The sequence below is a fragment of the Crotalus tigris genome, unplaced genomic scaffold (assembly GCF_016545835.1).
Source record: "Crotalus tigris isolate CLP2741 ecotype Arizona unplaced genomic scaffold, ASM1654583v1 scf7180000017628.32516253702:7417878, whole genome shotgun sequence".
NCBI classification, from domain to species: Eukaryota; Metazoa; Chordata; class Lepidosauria; order Squamata; family Viperidae; genus Crotalus; species Crotalus tigris.
The window spans coordinates 3,623,463-3,641,969 of record NW_024096523.1 but is presented as its reverse complement, the minus strand read 5'-3'; the positions used below and the strand labels follow the sequence as shown (position 1 = coordinate 3,641,969).

General features: G+C 43.3%; 1 protein-coding gene across 4 annotated transcripts in view; it reads left to right on the top strand.

Moving 5' to 3' along the window:
- MAP3K6 (mitogen-activated protein kinase kinase kinase 6) overlaps positions 1-18,507 on the top strand; it is a 56,882-nt gene that overhangs the window by 17,972 nt on the left and 20,403 nt on the right. For all 4 annotated transcript variants that reach the window (XM_039334246.1, XM_039334245.1, XM_039334247.1 and 1 more), the window contains 9 exons: positions 220-388; positions 3,990-4,096; positions 5,515-5,685; positions 7,477-7,589; positions 9,738-9,897; positions 11,633-11,783; positions 14,873-14,980; positions 15,524-15,573; positions 16,474-16,569. In XM_039334246.1, the coding sequence (XP_039190180.1) occupies positions 220-388; positions 3,990-4,096; positions 5,515-5,685; positions 7,477-7,589; positions 9,738-9,897; positions 11,633-11,783; positions 14,873-14,980; positions 15,524-15,573; positions 16,474-16,569 (1,125 nt within the window). The remainder of the gene's footprint in view (positions 1-219; positions 389-3,989; positions 4,097-5,514; positions 5,686-7,476; positions 7,590-9,737; positions 9,898-11,632; positions 11,784-14,872; positions 14,981-15,523; positions 15,574-16,473; positions 16,570-18,507) is intronic.

The following is an 18,507-nucleotide window of genomic DNA, read 5'->3' as shown; positions in this document are numbered from 1 at the left end:
GGAAAAAAAGCTAGGAAGAAAAAAATGGTGTGCATTTAATGAAATATGTCTTTAATTACATTTGATCCAAATTTAGTTTTTGTTCTTTCTCTGCTCATCCTGGGCATGGCTCTTAAACACTGATGAGTCATAGGAGAGAGGAAGGACCCTGAGCAAACCCACTCACCTCCCTGGACAAGTTGGAAGCATTAACGCCCAATGTATGTGTGCTTCCTCCAGTGGCTACTTCCGGGAGATGATCCGCAGTGACATCCGGAAGGCTCGTGAAATGTACCATGGGGAACAACTGAGCCGTGAACTGACCAGCATTCTACAGCGCCTGGACAGCGTGGAGTGCCTGAGCCTAGACATTGTCATGAACTTCCTTCTCTCCTACCGAGATGCTCAGGTGAGCTCACCTCTCAGTGCTGTTTGGGCTTCACCTCTCGACAGGTAACTGAAAACAAGTAGGATTGGTTGTCACAATACCACCATAGCGCTATTTTGTTCTTTTATTGGGGTGCCTATCTTAGCTTGCTATTGTGAAGGGGGCTGTACAGGGTATCTTACAACCATTTGTTAGTGACGAAGTTGCAATGGCACTGAAAAAAGCGACTTATGACTGTTTTTCACACTTAATGACTATTGCAGAATCCCCACGGTCATTAGTCAAAATTCAGGTGCTTGGTAACTGGCTCATATTTATGATGGTTACAGTCACACAATCACCTTTTGTGACCTTCTCACAAGCAAGGTCCATGGAGAAGCCAGATTCACTTAACAACCATGTTAATAACAGCTGCAGTGATTCACTTAAAAACTGTGGCAAGAAAGATCATAAAATGGGACCCAAATCACTTAACTGTCTCGCTTAGCAACAGAAATGTTGGGCTCAATTGTAGTCATAAGTCAAAGACTACCTGTACTCCCAAGCACAGTGGTTGTGTTTTCAGTTGCTTCCTTGTATCGTGGCTGACAACAGAAATGTAGTGAGACCTTGTACAGGAACCAGGCTCAACTATCATGTGGACCCATAATTTCCTTAATGAGGCCAAAATTGTCAAGTTCCATATAGTCAGCAGGACCAAGCAAGGAAGACCTACAGAGATTTCAGGAAGATCTTTGTGATGCTCACCTGGCATGAGTGCAGATTTCTCCAGCCTTTTTTTCTTAAGGTGGAGTCTCTTTGAAATGCTTTTTCCTAGATGTTGCTCAAGGTGAGCTGACTTGCCATTTATGACATAATTTGTCCATTGACCCACCTCCTACTGTCTCATGATCCCCACAATTGCCCATAATCCTCCCCCCCCAGCCACATGGATTAACATGTTACGGGGTCCAGATTCTTACCCCACTGATTTAGTTTAGTTTAGTTACTGATTGGAGAGGATTTTGTGCAGTAATGAAGGTCAAACTATTCTTGCCTTTCTTGGTAATATTGTTGGAAACCAGGTGTTTGCAGCGTTCTGCCTGTGAGTACCCAACAGTCTTAGATAGTGTCTGTTAATTCCGGCAGGTAAATTATCTTTCCAAATCCCCCATTTTCCTCATTTCTGCAACCTCGAAGAAATCTTTTTAGGTAGCAAGTGGGAGTGCCCTGGAATCTGCAAAGGTTGACATTGGCAGAAGTAGCGCTCCTTCAGAAGATAACTAAAAAGCCTTGAGGGTGGTCCTTTTATTAGGATCAAGTAAATAGGCCTAGATCAGCGCTTTCCACATTTTTTTCCTTCCTTATGCAAAACTGCTTATCAGAAAGTCCTTTTTGCCCAATGAAGACAAAACACCTTACGTCAATTTAAATGGGACTGTTGGGATTGGGTAATGGGTTTGTATGTTACGCAAACAAACATTATCCAATTCTGAGTAATTTACCCAGATTTGGAAAGTACCAGTCTAGATGACAAGCAACTTGTTGATTAATTCTGCAGAATTAAGAAAAGAAAAAGAAAACTTGCTTATTTGCTGGTATTTTTGTTCTATTAAAGAGTAATCAAATTGTGGTTGAAACTTTGGGCTTCCTGAAATAACTAAAATGCTTCCTTAGCATAAAGTCCAACTTTCTATCCATCCAGCTCCCCACTTCCTGCTCCCTTCTTTCCTACCACTTAACATATCACCCAAAGCAGATAGTTCACTGCAAATCAGTGGGGTTGTGGGCAGATAGAAGGAAAAGGATACAGGTACTGTAGTTCTCAACTTATGATGGTAATTGAGTCCGGAATTACAGGTAGTTCTCGACTGACAACAGTTTGTTTAGTGACCGTTCTAAGTTACAATGTCACTGAAAAAATGTGACTTATGACTAATCCCAACAGTTACGACCTTTGCAGCATCCCCATGATCACGTCATCAAAATTCAGATGTTTGGCAGCTGGTTCCTATTTATGACTGTTACTGTGTCCCGGGGTCATGTGATCACCTTTTGTGACTTTCTCACAAGCAAAGTCAAAGGGGAAGCCAGATTCACTTAACAACTGGGTTACTAACTTATCAACTGCGGTGATTCACTTAACAACTGTGTCAAGAAAGATTGTAAAATGGAGCAAAACTCACTTAGCAAATATCTCACTTAACAACATAAATTTTGGGCACAATTGTGGTTGTACGTTGAGGGCTATCTATACAGTTATAAGTTTTGGTGGTCATTAAGCAGCTTGTTTTTGGAACTAGTAATTCATCAAGGGCCATTTTTGTTCTATGGCAACCAAAAATCCAGAACATCCGAAGCATGTCAGCAAGGGGGGATGCAAAAGTTTTTAGTTGATTCTCATTATGTATTGATTTTAGTTGATTCTCATTATTCTCTCACCGGCTGACTCTATTTGCTGCTTATCTCTGTGCAGAGAAGTTTACTCTTGTTCTTCATCCACACAATTCCTGGGTTGTGAGTGCTACATGAGAATCAACAGAAGTGAAGTGGGAGGGAACTAGAGTTTAAGATGTTGCCTTACATACAATTAAAGCAGTGGCCTCTCTACACCTATCTGCTCAATAGTGATTGGCTGCAATTCATCAGGGTTTCTAGCACTATATTTTTCCCAGGTCAACCTGAGACTGAACTGTAGATATTGAATATAAGCAACAGTCCATTACTCAACAACCTCTTTAATAGAATATAACCGAACTAGCAGAATCTGCAAGCAGATCCCTCCAAGACTAGTCTGTTTTCTCTCTTGGGGAAGATAATTCTAAATTATGGATATAGTGATCTTTATCCATCGGTGGTTTCTCTCAAGTGAGCCACATCTAAATAATTCTTCGTGGAACATAGGAATCTGCTTTATATCCAGTCATTTTAATTGTTTCATCTAATTAAAAAAGAAGACACTTGATGCCCTCCTAGCATTCTTGGACTTCAATTCCTAATATAGCTGTGAGGAATATTGGGAGTTGTAGTTCTGTAGTTTACCCCCCCCCCCCATCTCTGGTATTACCCAGGGAGAAAGTTAATGGAAAACAGCCCTTAAGTAAAAGTCTTATTGACAGTTCCAAGATTTGAATAGGGAGTCTTTTACATAGGGCAGGGGTAGACAACCTTGGCTCTTTTATGACTCGTGGACTTCAACTCCCAGAATTCCTGAGTTGACTCAGGAATTTTGGGAGTTGAAGTCCACGAGTCATAAAAGAGCCAAGGTTGTCTACCCATGACACAGGATATGGCTGATACGTCATATGGACCTCAGACTATTTCTGACCTTGGTTGGTTTCAAACTAAGGACTTGATAAAATGTGACTTGGATAGATTCGGTTTTGTGTTTAATTCCAGGCTTGTTAAAGTTTGGGATTCCGGATATTGTTAGTCTACCGCACTGGTGTCAAACTCGCCACATCACGTGACGTGTTGCGACGTATCATGCCTTTTTATTTTTTTTGCATTGCCGGAGCTGGGGTGGGTGCGGCCTCCGTATGATGCAACCGGCCTGCGGGCTGGCAGTTTGACACCCCTGGTCTACAGCATTTGTCACACTAAGTCCTCAAAGTTAATGGTTGCTCGGTGTTATCTTCTGCAGGACTGTGATGCTATCATCACCCTTGTGGAGACTCTCCAAAACCTGCCAACCTGCAGTGTGGCTGAGCAGCACAACATCTGTTTCCATTATGCCTTTGCTCTTGACAGGTGAGACTCTTCCGTGAATAAAGGCAGGTCTCTTGTTTTGATCATCTCAAGGCCCTGGGCCACCGGAAACCGGAATTTCTTTATACAGCGGCAGTGAGTAATATACTGGAAGAAAAGCACAGCTCCAGAATGTTTTTAGAACACAAATTGCATGTTGCTGTAGATTCCTCCTGGGAAGAGGCCCCAGGGGATCTCAGAAGCTCCGGTACTTCCACATTTCCCCCTGCTAATTAACTTTATTCAAAGCAGGAATAACCAGGTGGATGGATATTTTCCCATACAAGGAGTCCTCGACTTACAGCCATCTGTTTAGCAACTGTTCGAAGTTACAACGGCACTGAAAAAAGTGACTTCTGTCCAGTTGTCATAAGTGGGACAATTGGAAATTCAGGTTCCAGTTGTGGTCATATGTTGAGGATTACCTATAGTGCAGACATGTCAAACACAAGGCCCAGGGGCCGGATGTGGCCCGCGAAGTGGTTTCATGTGGCCCGCGAAGCCATCCTGGAAACAGTGAGGGAACAGCCCCCACTGCCTTGGCCCTGGCCCAGGCTGGCTGGGAGCCAATGTACAATTTTGTGGTGGCCATCTATGCTGAAACGCATTCAGTCTTAGCTCCACAAAGCCATCTGGAAACAGCAAGGAACCAGCCCCTGCCGCATTGGCCCCACCCCCTGGGTGCATGCTGGGGAGGTGTCACCCTTTGTATGTGAGGAATGAAGAAATGCACCATCACCTGGAAGTGACCAGCAAATGGCCCTCGCCTACTTCACATATTCGGCTTGATGGGCTCTGGGGGAGGGGTTTCGGCAGGCATTGAGGCTCCTCCAGTGGACCATGCCTTGGCACTTGCCCCGGCCCCACCCCCTTCTGCCAGAGACCCTCAGATCTGTCCCACTTCTGCCCAGGCCCCCACAGGCACCCTTGATGCAAATGATGTAGAGCTGGCCATGCCCACCCAAGAGGCCACACCCACTCCACACCCACCCAGTAGGCCACATCCACCCTGGCCACACCCGCCTGCCCCCCCCCAAGGGCAACCGCAATGCTGATGCGGCCCTCAGTGAAATTGAGTTATAGTGGCTTACATAATAATAAAAACTAAACCGTCCCTTTTCTCAATCTCAGTTCAAAAGACGTGACCACCAAACTCTATTATATAGTAGCCAAGACTGGAAAAGAATAAGCCACAATAAGGAGTAAAATGGCCCCCTGACTTTTGACCACTGTTGTGAGGCAGAGAAAGTCCTCACAGATTAACTTTGGAACCATGTGGCTCATCTACAAAAAAAAAAAAAAACCCTCTCTCCCACTATGTAATAAACGTAAGGAAAATTTTCTCTTTGATTCTGTTCTTCTCTGTTAGTGAACCTGTTCTTTGTTAGTATTAAGTACCTGAGCATGTGAGATCTCTGCAGGCGGAACCAACCTGGGGACCGTGAGAGAGCTCTCTCTGTTCTCCTGCCTCTGGTGGAGAAGCCCGAAGGGGTGGCACCTGACCTGTATTGCATGTGTGGCCGCATCTACAAAGACATGTTCATTGACTCTGGGTTCACGGATACCGAGAAGAGAGACAAGGCCTTCTTTTGGTGAGTAACGGAAGGGAATCCTTTGGGTTCACCTTCATTCCTAAACCATTCTAACTGTGCCAGGGGTGTAGCTAGATATTTAAAAAGCCAGTGTATGAAAGGAGTACCATCTTGCCCTTAACTTTGGGCAGGAAACCATGTCCGTCCAGCACTGTACTGGGATCACTGCTCAATCGTTTGATGAAGAATCAGAACATTTGACATGAGCAGATACACTAAATATTTTTGAGAGGGGTGAGGGCAGCGGTGGCTGAAAGGAGGGGAGTGGCCCCTTGATGTGTTGCCTGCAAAACCGTTTGTAAACCAACTAAGGTAGCTGACCTTTTTGCTAATCATTCTGGTCAGTGAAGTTTTCTGCGTTCACTTTTACGATCCCAATAAAAGCTCCCAGACATAATTTTCTTAGTTTATGTGAGTAATGCACACCTTTTCCTGGCAGCGCATCATAGGTGATATTGATTTGAAGCTTTGAAACACATGATCCTCAGCAGCTCATGAAAGCTGTAATTGACAGCAAGATGGGTCCTGGGGGCAATCAGGAGAAAAAGTATGGATTTTCGAGGCAAACTGGAAATAGGAAGATGGGTTGGTAGATGAATTGTGTATCCCATAAGTAAAACAGTTATCCCTTTAAGCGGGCTATAATGTCCACATAAATCAATGTTTCTCAAACTTGTCAACTTTAAGATGTATGGACTTCAACTCCCTGAATTCCCTAGCCAACACAGGTGGGGAATTCTGGGAATTGCCAAAGGACTTCTCCATTTCTCCAACACAAAAAAAAATTCTTCATAGGCCAGAATGATTAGCAAAAAGGAAGCAGCAACAAAGATGATTAGGGGACTGGAGGCTAAAACATATAAAGAATGGTTGCGGGAATTGGTTATGTCTACTCTGGTGAAAAGAAGGACCAGGAGTGACACGATAGCAGAGTTTCAATATCTAAGAGGCTGCTGCAAAGAAGAGGAGTCAACCTATTCTGCAAAGCAAATGAAGGCAGAACAAGAAGCAATCGATGGAAACTAAGGAGGAATTTCCTGACATTTAGAATAATTAATCAGTGGGGTGTCTTGTCTCCAGAGGTTGTGGGGGCTCCATACTGGTGGTTTTAAAGAAGAGATTGGATAACCATTTGTCTGAAATGGAATAGGGTCTCATGCTTGAGCAGGGGGTTAGACTAGAAGACCTCCAAGGTAGGTCCCTTCCAACTAAGGAACGGTTGCTGGAATTGAGAATGTCTAGTTTATTGAAGAGAAGGACGAGGGGGACATGATAGCAGTCTTCCAGTATCTCAGGGGCTGCCACAAAGAAGAGGGAGTCAAGCTATTCTCCAAAGCACCTGAAGGCAGGATAAGAAGCAACAGATGGAAACTAACCAAAGGGAGAAGCAACCTAGATCTAAGGAGAAACTTCCTGACAGTTAGAACAATTAATCAGTGGAACAACTTGCCTCCAGAAGTGGTGAATGCTCCAACACTGGAAGTTTTTAAGAAGAGACTGGACAGCCATTTGTCTGAAATGGTACAGGGTTTCCTGCCTGAGCAGGGGGTTAGACTAGATGACCTCCAAGGTCCTTTCCAACTTTATTATTATTACTATTATTATTATTATTATTACTACTACTATTATTATTATTATTATTATTATCATCATTATCATCATCATCATCATCATCATCATTATTACTCTGTTGTTCTGTTGTCCCTCCCAAAAATATGTAGTGCCTGTGCCAATCACCAAATGTTTGACCCTGAAAGGGTTACTTTTCATCCTTGTGCTTTGATTCCCCAGGTACCACAAGGCGTTTCTGACAGAGCCAAGCCTTCACGCTGGAATTAATTCCGTTGTGTTCCTCATCGCGGCAGGCCATAGTTTTGAAACCTCTATGCAGCTTCGCCAGATTGGTGTGAGATTGTTCTCTTTTGTAACTTACTAAATTCATTATGGGGGTGGACAGGAAAGGAGTAAAGTTTCAGCAGGCTTGAAAGAAGGGTCAGCATGTTAGTCATTTGGGATAAAAAACAATGCTTATTGGAGCATAAGCTGTTATGAATGTTTATGGATTTCTTTATGTGCAGTTCAGCTAGTCCTCGGTTAACAACTGTCTTGTTTAGCGACCATTCAAATGATCTCCATGTGCAAGTGTCAACTCAGCTTCCGACAAGTCAGTAGAAAAGCTGGCAATAAGTCACAAGTGGTGATCACATGACATTGCACTTAATGATTGGGTGATTTGCTTAATGACCACAATAGAACTGACATGTTAAGTTTGCCATGGTCATCTGATGGTTCATTTAGCGAAGGTATCAGAAATGGAATTGCTGGTCTTAACTGCAGTCGTTAAGTGAAGATTATCTGCATTTCTTTCATTATTCACATCATATCCTGCCTTTCTTCTCAGTGGACACAAGGTGTTTATTATAATTTACAATGGGGACATGCACAGAAATGGGAAAAAAAACCAATATTGCAGCCACAATCAAAATCCTGTTTCTTTTTTATTTGTGATGCATGTAAAAAAATGGGGTGAAACTTCATTGCATGATCACGTCTGCTATTTTAATTTTTGGACATTTATAATCTAAAATTAAATTTAAGTAATGAAAACCTGAAGATAAATAATTAAAATAGTAGCTGGTTTTAAAAGGCCCAACTGAATATTATACTGCAAAATTCCATGAAATTTGATTGTATAATAAAATGGTTGGTCCTGGAGTTTTGGAAAAGGTTTTTAGCAATGCATTTCTTCTTGACTAATCATTTTAATCAAGTATTCTTTATGAAAGGATGTGCAAAATTCAGTGATCCTGGAATGGAGTAACGTGGAGAACTCACACTGCTTCAGGGCTGGTTGAGCAATTAACAAGGAAATCTACTGAAGCAGAAATGGCTCTAAGCATTCCCAACGTGTTTATTCTGAATCAGTGAATTTTGCACATCCCTAAAGTTAAGAATCAGGCTATGCCAAATGCAATATTCTACCCAGGAAATCAGACCGAGTTGCATTTGAACAAAAATCCAGCTGCAAATCCAGTGTGATTATATTGCTCAGCCTGTTGTTTCTCAACCTTAACATTAAGAAGGGGTATTCTGGGAGTTGAAGTCCACACATCTTAAAGTTGACAAGGTTGAGAAACATTGGCTTAGCCAAAGGCTGGAACCAAATAGGGCAGTGGTGGCGAACCTATGGCACGCGTGTCAGAGGCAGCACTCAGAGCCCTTTCTGTGGGCATGTGTGCCGCCGCTGCCAGCAGCTTACACAGGTCCATTAGGCCGCCGCCTGGAGCAGCAGCCCCACCCAGCACAAAGGAGGTGAAGCGGCCAGCTAGCAAGCTCGAGTAGAGGTGGTGCAGCAGTTAGAGTGCAGTACTGCAGGCCACTTTAGCTGACTGTTCAGCAGGTCAGTGGTTCAAATCTCACCGGCTCAAGGTTGACTCAGCCTTCCCTCCTTCCGGGGTAGGTAAAATGAGGACCCAGATTGTTGGGGGCAATGTAAATATATATATATATACATTGCTTACTGGTGTACACCGCTTAGAGAGTGCTTGCACTTAAAGCGGTATATAAGTCTCATAAATAAATAAATAAATAAATAGAGGTGGTAGAGCACACCCATGCCCAGCAAGCCAAAGGCCACCCCGAGCAGGGAAAGCCAGATCCCCATCGGCACCATGGCCCCCCAGTCCCAGCTAGGATTGCGTGCCCCCCCACATCTATGCTGGGTCTCCTGCCCACTGCCCCACCCGCCAGAGACTCCCTGGATCTCCCCTAACCCTGCCCAGCCCCCATGAGCAACATCAAGGTCGCCATGCCCACCCCAGCCATGCCCACCCAGTCTGACGTGACAACCGCAGCCATGCCCACCCAGTGGGCCATGCCCACCCAGTGTGTCATGCCCCCCCACCTGAGGACACCACAATGCTAATGCGGCCCTGGGTTGTAAGTTTGGGCACTCGGTGTCTAAAAGGTTTGCCATCACTGAAATAGGGGATTTTCTTTAAAAAAAAAAATTACTATCCTTCTCATGAAATGACCTTCCTGTCTTCTGGCAGGGATGAAAGTGAGCTGTGTATTGGGGAGGAAAGGGAGCCTGGAAAAAATGAAGCACTATTGGGATATAGGCTTTTATCTCGGTGCAAGCATCTTAACTGGCGACTTCGACAAGATCATCCAAGCCTCTGAGAAGCTGTACAAACTGAATGCTCCCGTGTGGTATGTAGTGGTGATTTTTCATCTGCTGGAGGTGGAGGAAAGGGACTTTGGACTTGCTAGTACTTCGAAGTAACCAGGAGGAAATGGTCAAAAGTGGGCGCTGGGGCAGGCATCACTCTGAAATCAGTAAGCCTGACCTACTTTCGTTTTCTGAAAGGAGAAAATCTTGCGGGAAACACCTTAGATCAGTGTTTCTCAACCTTGACCATTTTAAGGCATGTGGACTTCAACTCCCAGAATTCCACAGCCAGCATTGCTGGCTGTGGAATTCTGGGAGTTGAAGTCCACATGCCTTAAAATGGTCAAGGTTGAGAAACACTGCCTTAGATGCACCACTAAACCTTAATATGGTTGATTTCAGTTTTGTTTATTGTGTTGTGTGATGAACATAATGATCTGGGTCATTCAAGACAAAGATATTAAAATGAATTGTGGCCTAGTGGAAAGTGTGAAGTGAGTCACTGAATAAACTATTTCACTTATTCATGGGGGGGTGGGGGAGATCCAATCAGAAGGCAGATTAGTTCCTGGATGCAATCTGTTACAAGTTATAGAATGAGTTGGAAGGGACCTTGGAGGTCTTCTAGTCCAGCCCCCTGCTCAAGCAGGAGACCCTATACCATTTCAGACAAGGGGTTGTCCAATCTCTTCTTTAAAGCCTCCAGTGATGGAGCACTCACAACTTCTGAAGGCAAGCTGTTCAATTGGTTAATTGTTCTCACTGTTAGGAAATTTCTCCTTAGTTCTAGGTTGCTTCCCTCCTTGATTAGTTTCCATCCATTGCTTCTTGTCCTCCTCAAATACTGGAAAATTGGTATCATGTCAGCTCTCTAGTCGTTCTTTTCTCTAGACTAGCCATATCCAATTCCTGCAACTGTCCTTCATACGTTTTAGTCTCCAGGCCTTTAATCATCTTATCATGTAGATCTGAGAATTGTTTTCCAACATCTGGAATTGGAATGGATTTTATGAAATTGGAGAACTGAATTAAGGGTAACATTTTTCTTGCCTTGGCTGCCAGATTGTCAAATCTGCTAAGTTCTTGACATTAACTTCCTTTGTAGACTTGCAGCAAAACTGGATCTCTTGAACCCGTATGGTTGGATCCACACAACATAATAAATCACAAATCTATATTAACCAAGCACATTTGCTGATTTCACCTACCTAATGTGGCTCAATGTAACCGGCTGGTTTATGCAACACACTTCCAACAATGGCTGAATTCCTACAACAGGTCATGTACACTTTCCTATGTCCTTTGGTGCAACGCTCTTATACAGTAGGCAGGAACAAATGCATTAATCTTTTTTTCCCTTTTGGGAAATGTAATTCAATAGTGATTTCTGGCAAGTGTTTGAAAAATGATTGAAATAATAAATCCACAGTTTGGTAGAAAACCATTTCCCCCCCTACAGAAGTCCTACTGGTGCTTAGGACTTGAAACCTTGAGTTTGTTGCATGAGAGTGATAGTTTGAAAGGTGAACTGCTCTGTTGTTCTGGATATACACCAGTGTTTCTCAGCCTTGACAATTTTAAGGCATGTGGACTTCAACTCCCAGAATTCCACAGCCAGCATTGCTGGCTGTGGAATTCTGGGAGTTGAAGTCCACATGCCTTAAAATTGTCAAGGTTGAGAAACACTGGTATACACCAATAAGATAGATAAGTAAATGTCTGGCTTGTGTTGGCCCTTTTCTTTTCTCCACTTCTTGTCTCATCTTTTCTCACCAGGTATTTGATTTCCATCAAGGAGACTTACACAATCTACAATCATTTCAACACTGTCCCTGACACGTGGTCACCCAAACAAGAGCTGGTTGATTTCTGGCTGGGGTTTTTAATGGAGTCCTGCCAGCCTTTTGTCTCCACGGAGAGCTGTTTGGTAAGGAAGCTGCAAGTCCTGCTTGTTGAGCAATGCCATTCTTGAACTTAGATTGTCCTCCTGAGACCGATGGGAAAGCTACTGGTCTGGATCACATTTGAATATGAGCAAATCTTAACTTGTGCTTTCTGGTCTCAACCATGAAGCAGCATTTGCAGGGTTTTTTTCTTTTTTTCTTTTTTAACCTGTCTCAGTTTTTCCCTTGCAAAAAAATGCAATGGGGTCGTGGTTGAGGCCATCATGCCAAATATCTACGTGTTTGCAAAACTAGTGTGCAAAAAACAAATAAAGTACAGTTAGTCCTTGACTTGCAACAGTTCATTTAGTGACCATTTGAAGTTCCAACATCACTGAAAAAAGTGACTTATAACCGTTTTTTTGCACTTATTTTTATTTTTTTATTTTTAAAATTTATAAGCCGCCCCACTCCCGAAGGACTCTGGGTGGCTAACAATAAAAAACACATAAAACATAACAAAACAACAATACAAAAACAATCATCCAGGGGTAAGGTTTTATAAATACCAGGCCTGCCGGAAAAGTCAGGTCTTAAGTAGCTTACGGAAGACCAACAGGGTGGGAGCGGTCCTAAGCTCCGGGGGGAGCTGATTCCAAAGCGTGGGCGCCATCACAGAGAAGGCCTTCCTCCGCGGCCCCGCCAAATGGCACTGCTTGGCCGACGGGGCCTGAAGGAGGCCCAGCCTGTGGGATCTAACCGGACGTAGGGAACTATGAGGTAGTAGGCGGTCTCGCAAACTTACGACCACTGCAGCATCCTAACGGTCACATAATCAAAATTCAGACACTTGGCAACAGACCCTTATTTATGACAGTTGCAGTGTCCCAGGGTTATGTGATCCCCTTTTGTGACCTTCTGACAAACAAAGTCATTGGGGAAGCCAGATTCACTTAACAGACGTGTTACTAACTTAACAACTGCAGTGATTCACTTCACAACTGTGGCAAGAAAGGTCATAAAATGGGGCAAAATTCACTTAACAATTATCTCACTTGTCTATGGAGATTCTCAGTCATCCAGGTCATGGTTGTCCCAAAGTGCTGTTCCAAGATGCAAATGGACTTCCTTGTTTTTCTTTGAAGACATTTTGCTTCTCATCCAAGAAGCTTCTTCAGCTCTGGCAGGATGGTGGGGAATGGAAGGATTTATATTCCTTGCAACTGTTCATTTTCATTCTTTTAGAGAGTCATTGAGCCCCCCCCCCCTGGCAGTTTTATCTGTGTCCTCAGGGTCACCTGAGTAATGCAAATGGGTGTGGAGCCTTCTTAGAACTGCTGAAAGGACTGTGTTGTAGACAGGAGATACTGTAGATCAGTGGTTCTTAACCTTTCTAATGCCGCGACCCCATAATACAGTTCCCCATGTTGTGGTGACCCCCAACCACTTATACATCACCGGGTGCCAGGGGCGTGGCCAAAGAAAAGGGGGAAAAAATGGCGGACAGCCTTGTTTGGTGACCCCCGTGAAATGGTCGTTCAACCCCAAATGGGGTCCCGACCCACAGGTTGAGAACCACTGCTGTAGATGATGTCGTATCCCTCCCCCTCTGTTGAGAGAGGGCTGTTCAATTTTGACATAGACGGCCTCTTTGACCCCCCCCCCTTTCAAACCAGCAGTCCTCTCTGTCCAAAATGTAGATTTTGTTTTCTTCAAAAGAGTGGCCTTTGTCTTTTAAATGTAGATGGATGGACTGCCAAATCTTGTCCTGATGGGTTTGTTCTCCATGGGTTTACAGATCTCCATATGTCTCACTGCATTGTACTGCATGTACCAGGTTGCTCAGTTTGGTGTCTGGGTAGTTTATCCTTAGGGTGGACAAGCTTCTGCCTTAGTGTATTCTTGGGTTTAAAGTGTGCACGTAGGTTGTGTTGGCTGAAAATCCTCTTGAGCTTTTCTGTCTCACTTAGCAACAGAAATTTTGGGCTCAGTTGTGGTTGTCAGTCAAGGACTATCCATATAAAAGACAGTTGCACATGAAAATGCCATGAATATTATGTATGAAAAAAATGCATACATTTATTCACAGAGGGATTTATGCTTGCTGAAAACAATGCCAGTTGCAGGCAGCTCTTTCACAATCGTTTTAACTAGAAGTACCTTGAATTCAACCGGAGACTTTTTGCAGATGATGTAAAGCTTTACCCAGCTTGACTTCAGATATTAAGAAATTTTCACTTCCTTTGTTTTTTCATGTTCCCTTCTTCAAGCTGAAGCGAATTCAGGGCAAGTTTTGCAGAACAGATATTTGCAGAGCACCAGAACATGGTGGGATGCTGTCTTCTCCCAGAAGTTTTTTGTTGTTTTTTTTTTTTTTGCATTGATTCTTAGTACTCTTTTTAAAGGTCAGGGTTGATTAAGCCATGGCCCCTCTGCATGATGTTAGATTCCAGCATGCATCATCCCTGAACACTGGTGCTGTTGGCTGGGGCTGATGGTAGTTGGAGTCCAACATCATCGGGACGACCACAGGTTTGTTATTCCTGATAAGTTATAGTCCGGGTAACTGCCTCTTGTTATGATTTATCTCTTTTTTTTTCTCTTTGCTATCTGTGTTTCTCCCTTTTCTGTTGTCCCAGCTTATGTTGTAGAAACCTGGATGGAAATTCCTTGGAACAGGGACCTCTGTCTTGCTCTTTTCCTCCCTTTGCTTCTGCATGTAGCAATAGTCCAGGTAACTCTCCTTCTTTACAATGCATTGCGTGCTGGCTTTGCTTCCTTCACGGTCCCCTCTTTTTGTCACTCCTCACCTCTTGCAGAAATGGGGGCTGTAAGTGTTTTGGAAAGGGACACCCACCCCTTTTTTTCAGACTACCATAAAATATCATGCATGGAGGCAGCCTTATAGATGCAGTGATCCTCAGGCAATGCCAGTTCATTCCTCACCCCAATTATGTTACCACTTGGCCAAGCTTTCCCTCTGGGGCCCTGTTGGGTTGTGCCTGATATCCTTCTTGTCTGGCCTTGCCATAACCAAATAATCTACTGCTCTTGTCCCTGGAGATTTCACAATTGTTCTCCTCACTTCCCTGTTTAAATCATCCAAGTTGAAGGCTGCTACTTTCCTTGACAGGTGTTGATTCTCGACCTGAGCAAGGTGCTGCAACCGTCTCAGCTCTTTGTTTACAACCAGGAGATCAGAAAATCAGTGACATTAAGCCACATCGGTTCCCTGGAAGAGGTACTTTCAGATATTTGTCCCGCTTCATTTTCCTTTTCTTGTTTGCTGCCTGATAACAATTGGTCCCCGCTTAATGACTCCCTGTTTAGCAACCGTCCAAAGTTACAACGGCATTGAAAAAGTAGATATAAGGCAAGCCCTTTGCATTTACAACTGTTGCAACATCCCCATGGTCACATGATCAAGGCGTTTTGTGACCAGTGGGTTGCACCAGTTTATGACTGTTGCAGCGTCCAGTGTTCATGTGATCACCGTTTGTGCATTTCACAGCTGGCTATTGACCAGCAGAGTTGATGGAGAAGTAAAATCACAAGCAATGATCACATTATGTCTCACTTAATGACCCTGGGTGATTTACTTAATGACCACAGCAGAAGAGAAGTCTTCGGTCCATGAGGTTATGTGATATTTTACTTAGCAATGGAGTTGCCACTTCCAGTTGTAGTCCTTAAGAGAGGATTACCGGTTCTCACAATTTTCCGTGATTGGGAATTTCGTTTCTAGGCTTAGTTGCTTATTGGGTGTTTCTCTTGGCTTCTATAGGAAGGAATTTCCACCTGGACTTTTCCCGCATCCTCCATCCGGGGAATCAGGTAATGATCATTTTTGCCGTTTTTGAAGAGTGCATTTAAATGCTGGCCTTCTGCTCAACTCAACATCCAGCAGATTTCTGAGTTTTGCTTATTGTGAACACATCACACTTAAAACCACACATTACTAGCTTGCTAAGCATGGTTAGGGTTAATCTTCATCAGTTTTTTGTGACTTTCATATTCTGGAAACTCACCCGATTTGGTTAACTTATGGTTCACTATATTGCACAAATCCAGAAAATTGTTTAATTGAGCAACTAGGTTTAGTTAGTGCACAAATAGAATTAATGCCTCTCTAACACAGTATTATCTGTGCTTTTGGCACTAGTGAATGTATTTTGATGTCTAAGAATACATCAAGGGCACTTGAACAAAATGGCAAACACAGACAATATGTTCAGTTATAAAACCTTAATGGTAAGGTTACTTCCTTAGCTCCCTCTGGAAATCAAAGGCATTGGCTATCTTCCTTCCAAAGAAAAGTGATCTCCTTGTTCTTTTTAAAGCTTCACGTGAATCTCCTGGGCTTAATTCTAACAGGTTATCCAAGTGGCGTTGAGTCTGTAAAGGGTGTTCACAGCTCACATCTTTTTAAATCAGCATCGTCAAATGATAAGAAAACACTTTCATGCAAAGCAAATCAACAGCTCATGCAACATTCCCTGCACATAGAAAGATAATATCTGATCAAGAAGCTTTTGAGGTTATCATAGACAATGTGGGGTGAAGGATCTTGAAAGGATAAGTCACGTTTTTGGGGATTTTTCCTGGTGAGAAGGGATAGATATTCCTACAGAACTGAAATTCTCTCCTGTGGACCAAGCCTTTTTCTTCCTGAAGGCCTGCTTTCTACATGCAGGCTGAATTCTTTTTCTCTCTCTTTTTCTTTTTTTCCACCAGTATTTCTAAGTGCGATGAACGATGCTGTTTCCTTTATGTGCGGCATACGGTTGAAGATTTCCAGTTATACTTCCCTACCCAAAATCACTGCCGCTGGTGAGTTGGGGCTGAGGCGAGGGTACCAACAGAAGCCAAGACCCAAAGAAAGAGAAAGAAAGACAGTGCAGTTCTGGGCTGTATCAACAGAGGGATAACATCAAGATCATGAGAAGTGATGGCAACGCCTTATACCACACTAGTGAGGACACACTAGTGGCCACAATAATGTGTCCAGTTCTACTCACCACAATACAGAACAGATGCTGAGAACCTAGAAAGTGTGCAGAGAAGAGCAACAAAGATGATGAAGCATCTGGAGGCTAAATTGTATGATGAACAGTTGAGGGAGCTAGTTGTGTCTAGCCTATGAAATAGAAGATTTTTGGGGGGAGGGCGACATGATACTTGAGGGGCTGTCACAGAGAAGAGGGGATTGACTTATTCTCAAAAGAACCAGAGGGCAGGACAAGAAGTAATGGGTGGAAACTTATTAAAGACAGATCCAACCTAGTTGTAAGGAGAAATATTCTGACAGAACAATTAATCAACGGAATAGCTTGTGTCCTGGAACTGTGGGTGATTCATAACTGGGTGTTTTCAAAAAGAGATTGCACAACCATTTGACTGGGATGGCATAAGGCCGGGGTCTTCAAACTTGGCCCTTTTATGATTGTGGGTTTCAACTTCCAAAATTCCTCAGCCAGCGTGCCTGGCTGAAGGATTCTGGGAGTTGAAGTCCACAAGTCATAAAAGGGCCAAGTTTGAAGACCCCTGGTATAAGGTCTCCTGCCTTGAGCAGAGGGTAGGATTAGAAGACCTCTGAGGTCCTTTCCAGCCCTTTTTTCACTGTCTCGTTTAAGAGCAGATCTGCTTCAGAAATAACAATTTCAAGAAATGTGCGTAGGTGTAAAATCATAAAAGTTGGTCTCTGTAGAAATATACATTTCATTTGTCACCTGCTCCTTCCCTGATGCATGTTTTGTAAAGGAAAAACAGACGTGGCATGTTGGAGGAAGAATTATGTTTGCATTACAGAGGCTACAGTTTGGCTAGCTATATGTCATGGGTCAGTCAAAGCCTAATGGGAGGAGTGGCTATGAATTGCAAAGTTCAAAAACCTAATCATTGAAGGGAGATACTTGAATAGCCCAGATGTAAATAATGCACCACCCAAACAGTACTTGGCATCCAATTGCCACTGTTTCGATTATTTCAGTGTGAACATTAAAAATGTGACAGCCAGCTTCAGGGTTGCTGTAAAGCTTGAAAATGTGTGGGTGAAGACATTTTTAAAAAGTCAAGGGCAATAAACGGAAAGAAGATCACATTCTCAAATAGTTTCCCGTTGATTTCCAATGGGATTGTAAGTAATTTCAAAACAGTGTTTTTCAAACCCGGCAACTCGAAGATGTGTGGACTTCAACTCCCAGAATTCCATAGGCAGTTACTTCGAATTGCCAAGTTTGAAAAAGCAGTTTTAAAGGCAGAATTGCACTTTGGCAATTTTTACTAAAAAAAAATTGACTGAAAAACCCCAACCCCAGAATAAACAACCATCAAATATAGCATGCTGTTTATGATGCTAATGACATTTTTTTTAAAAAAAAGATACAGGTTGTTGCTTCATGCAGAGTGGACCATCAGATTACCTGCCAGTGCTTAAAGCTACAAGTGGTATGGAGACCGATGGAAATGATAGTCTAAAGCAGGGGTCTCCAAACTTGACAATTTTAAGACTTGTGGACTTCAACTCCTGCATGGCTGGCTGGGGAATTCTGGGAGTTGAAGTCCACAAGTCTTAAAGTTGCCATGGTTGGACACTTCTGGAGGACCACGGTTTCCCCCTTCTCTAAGGCGGTCTTCCCCAACTCATGTCCCTCTTAATGTGTTGGCTACAGCTTCCATCATTTTTAATTACCAAAAGCTAAGTCGCTGATGGAGGACAATGACAACTGTTGGCCAGCACCTCTGGAAGTGGGCTTCTCTAAGTTTCTC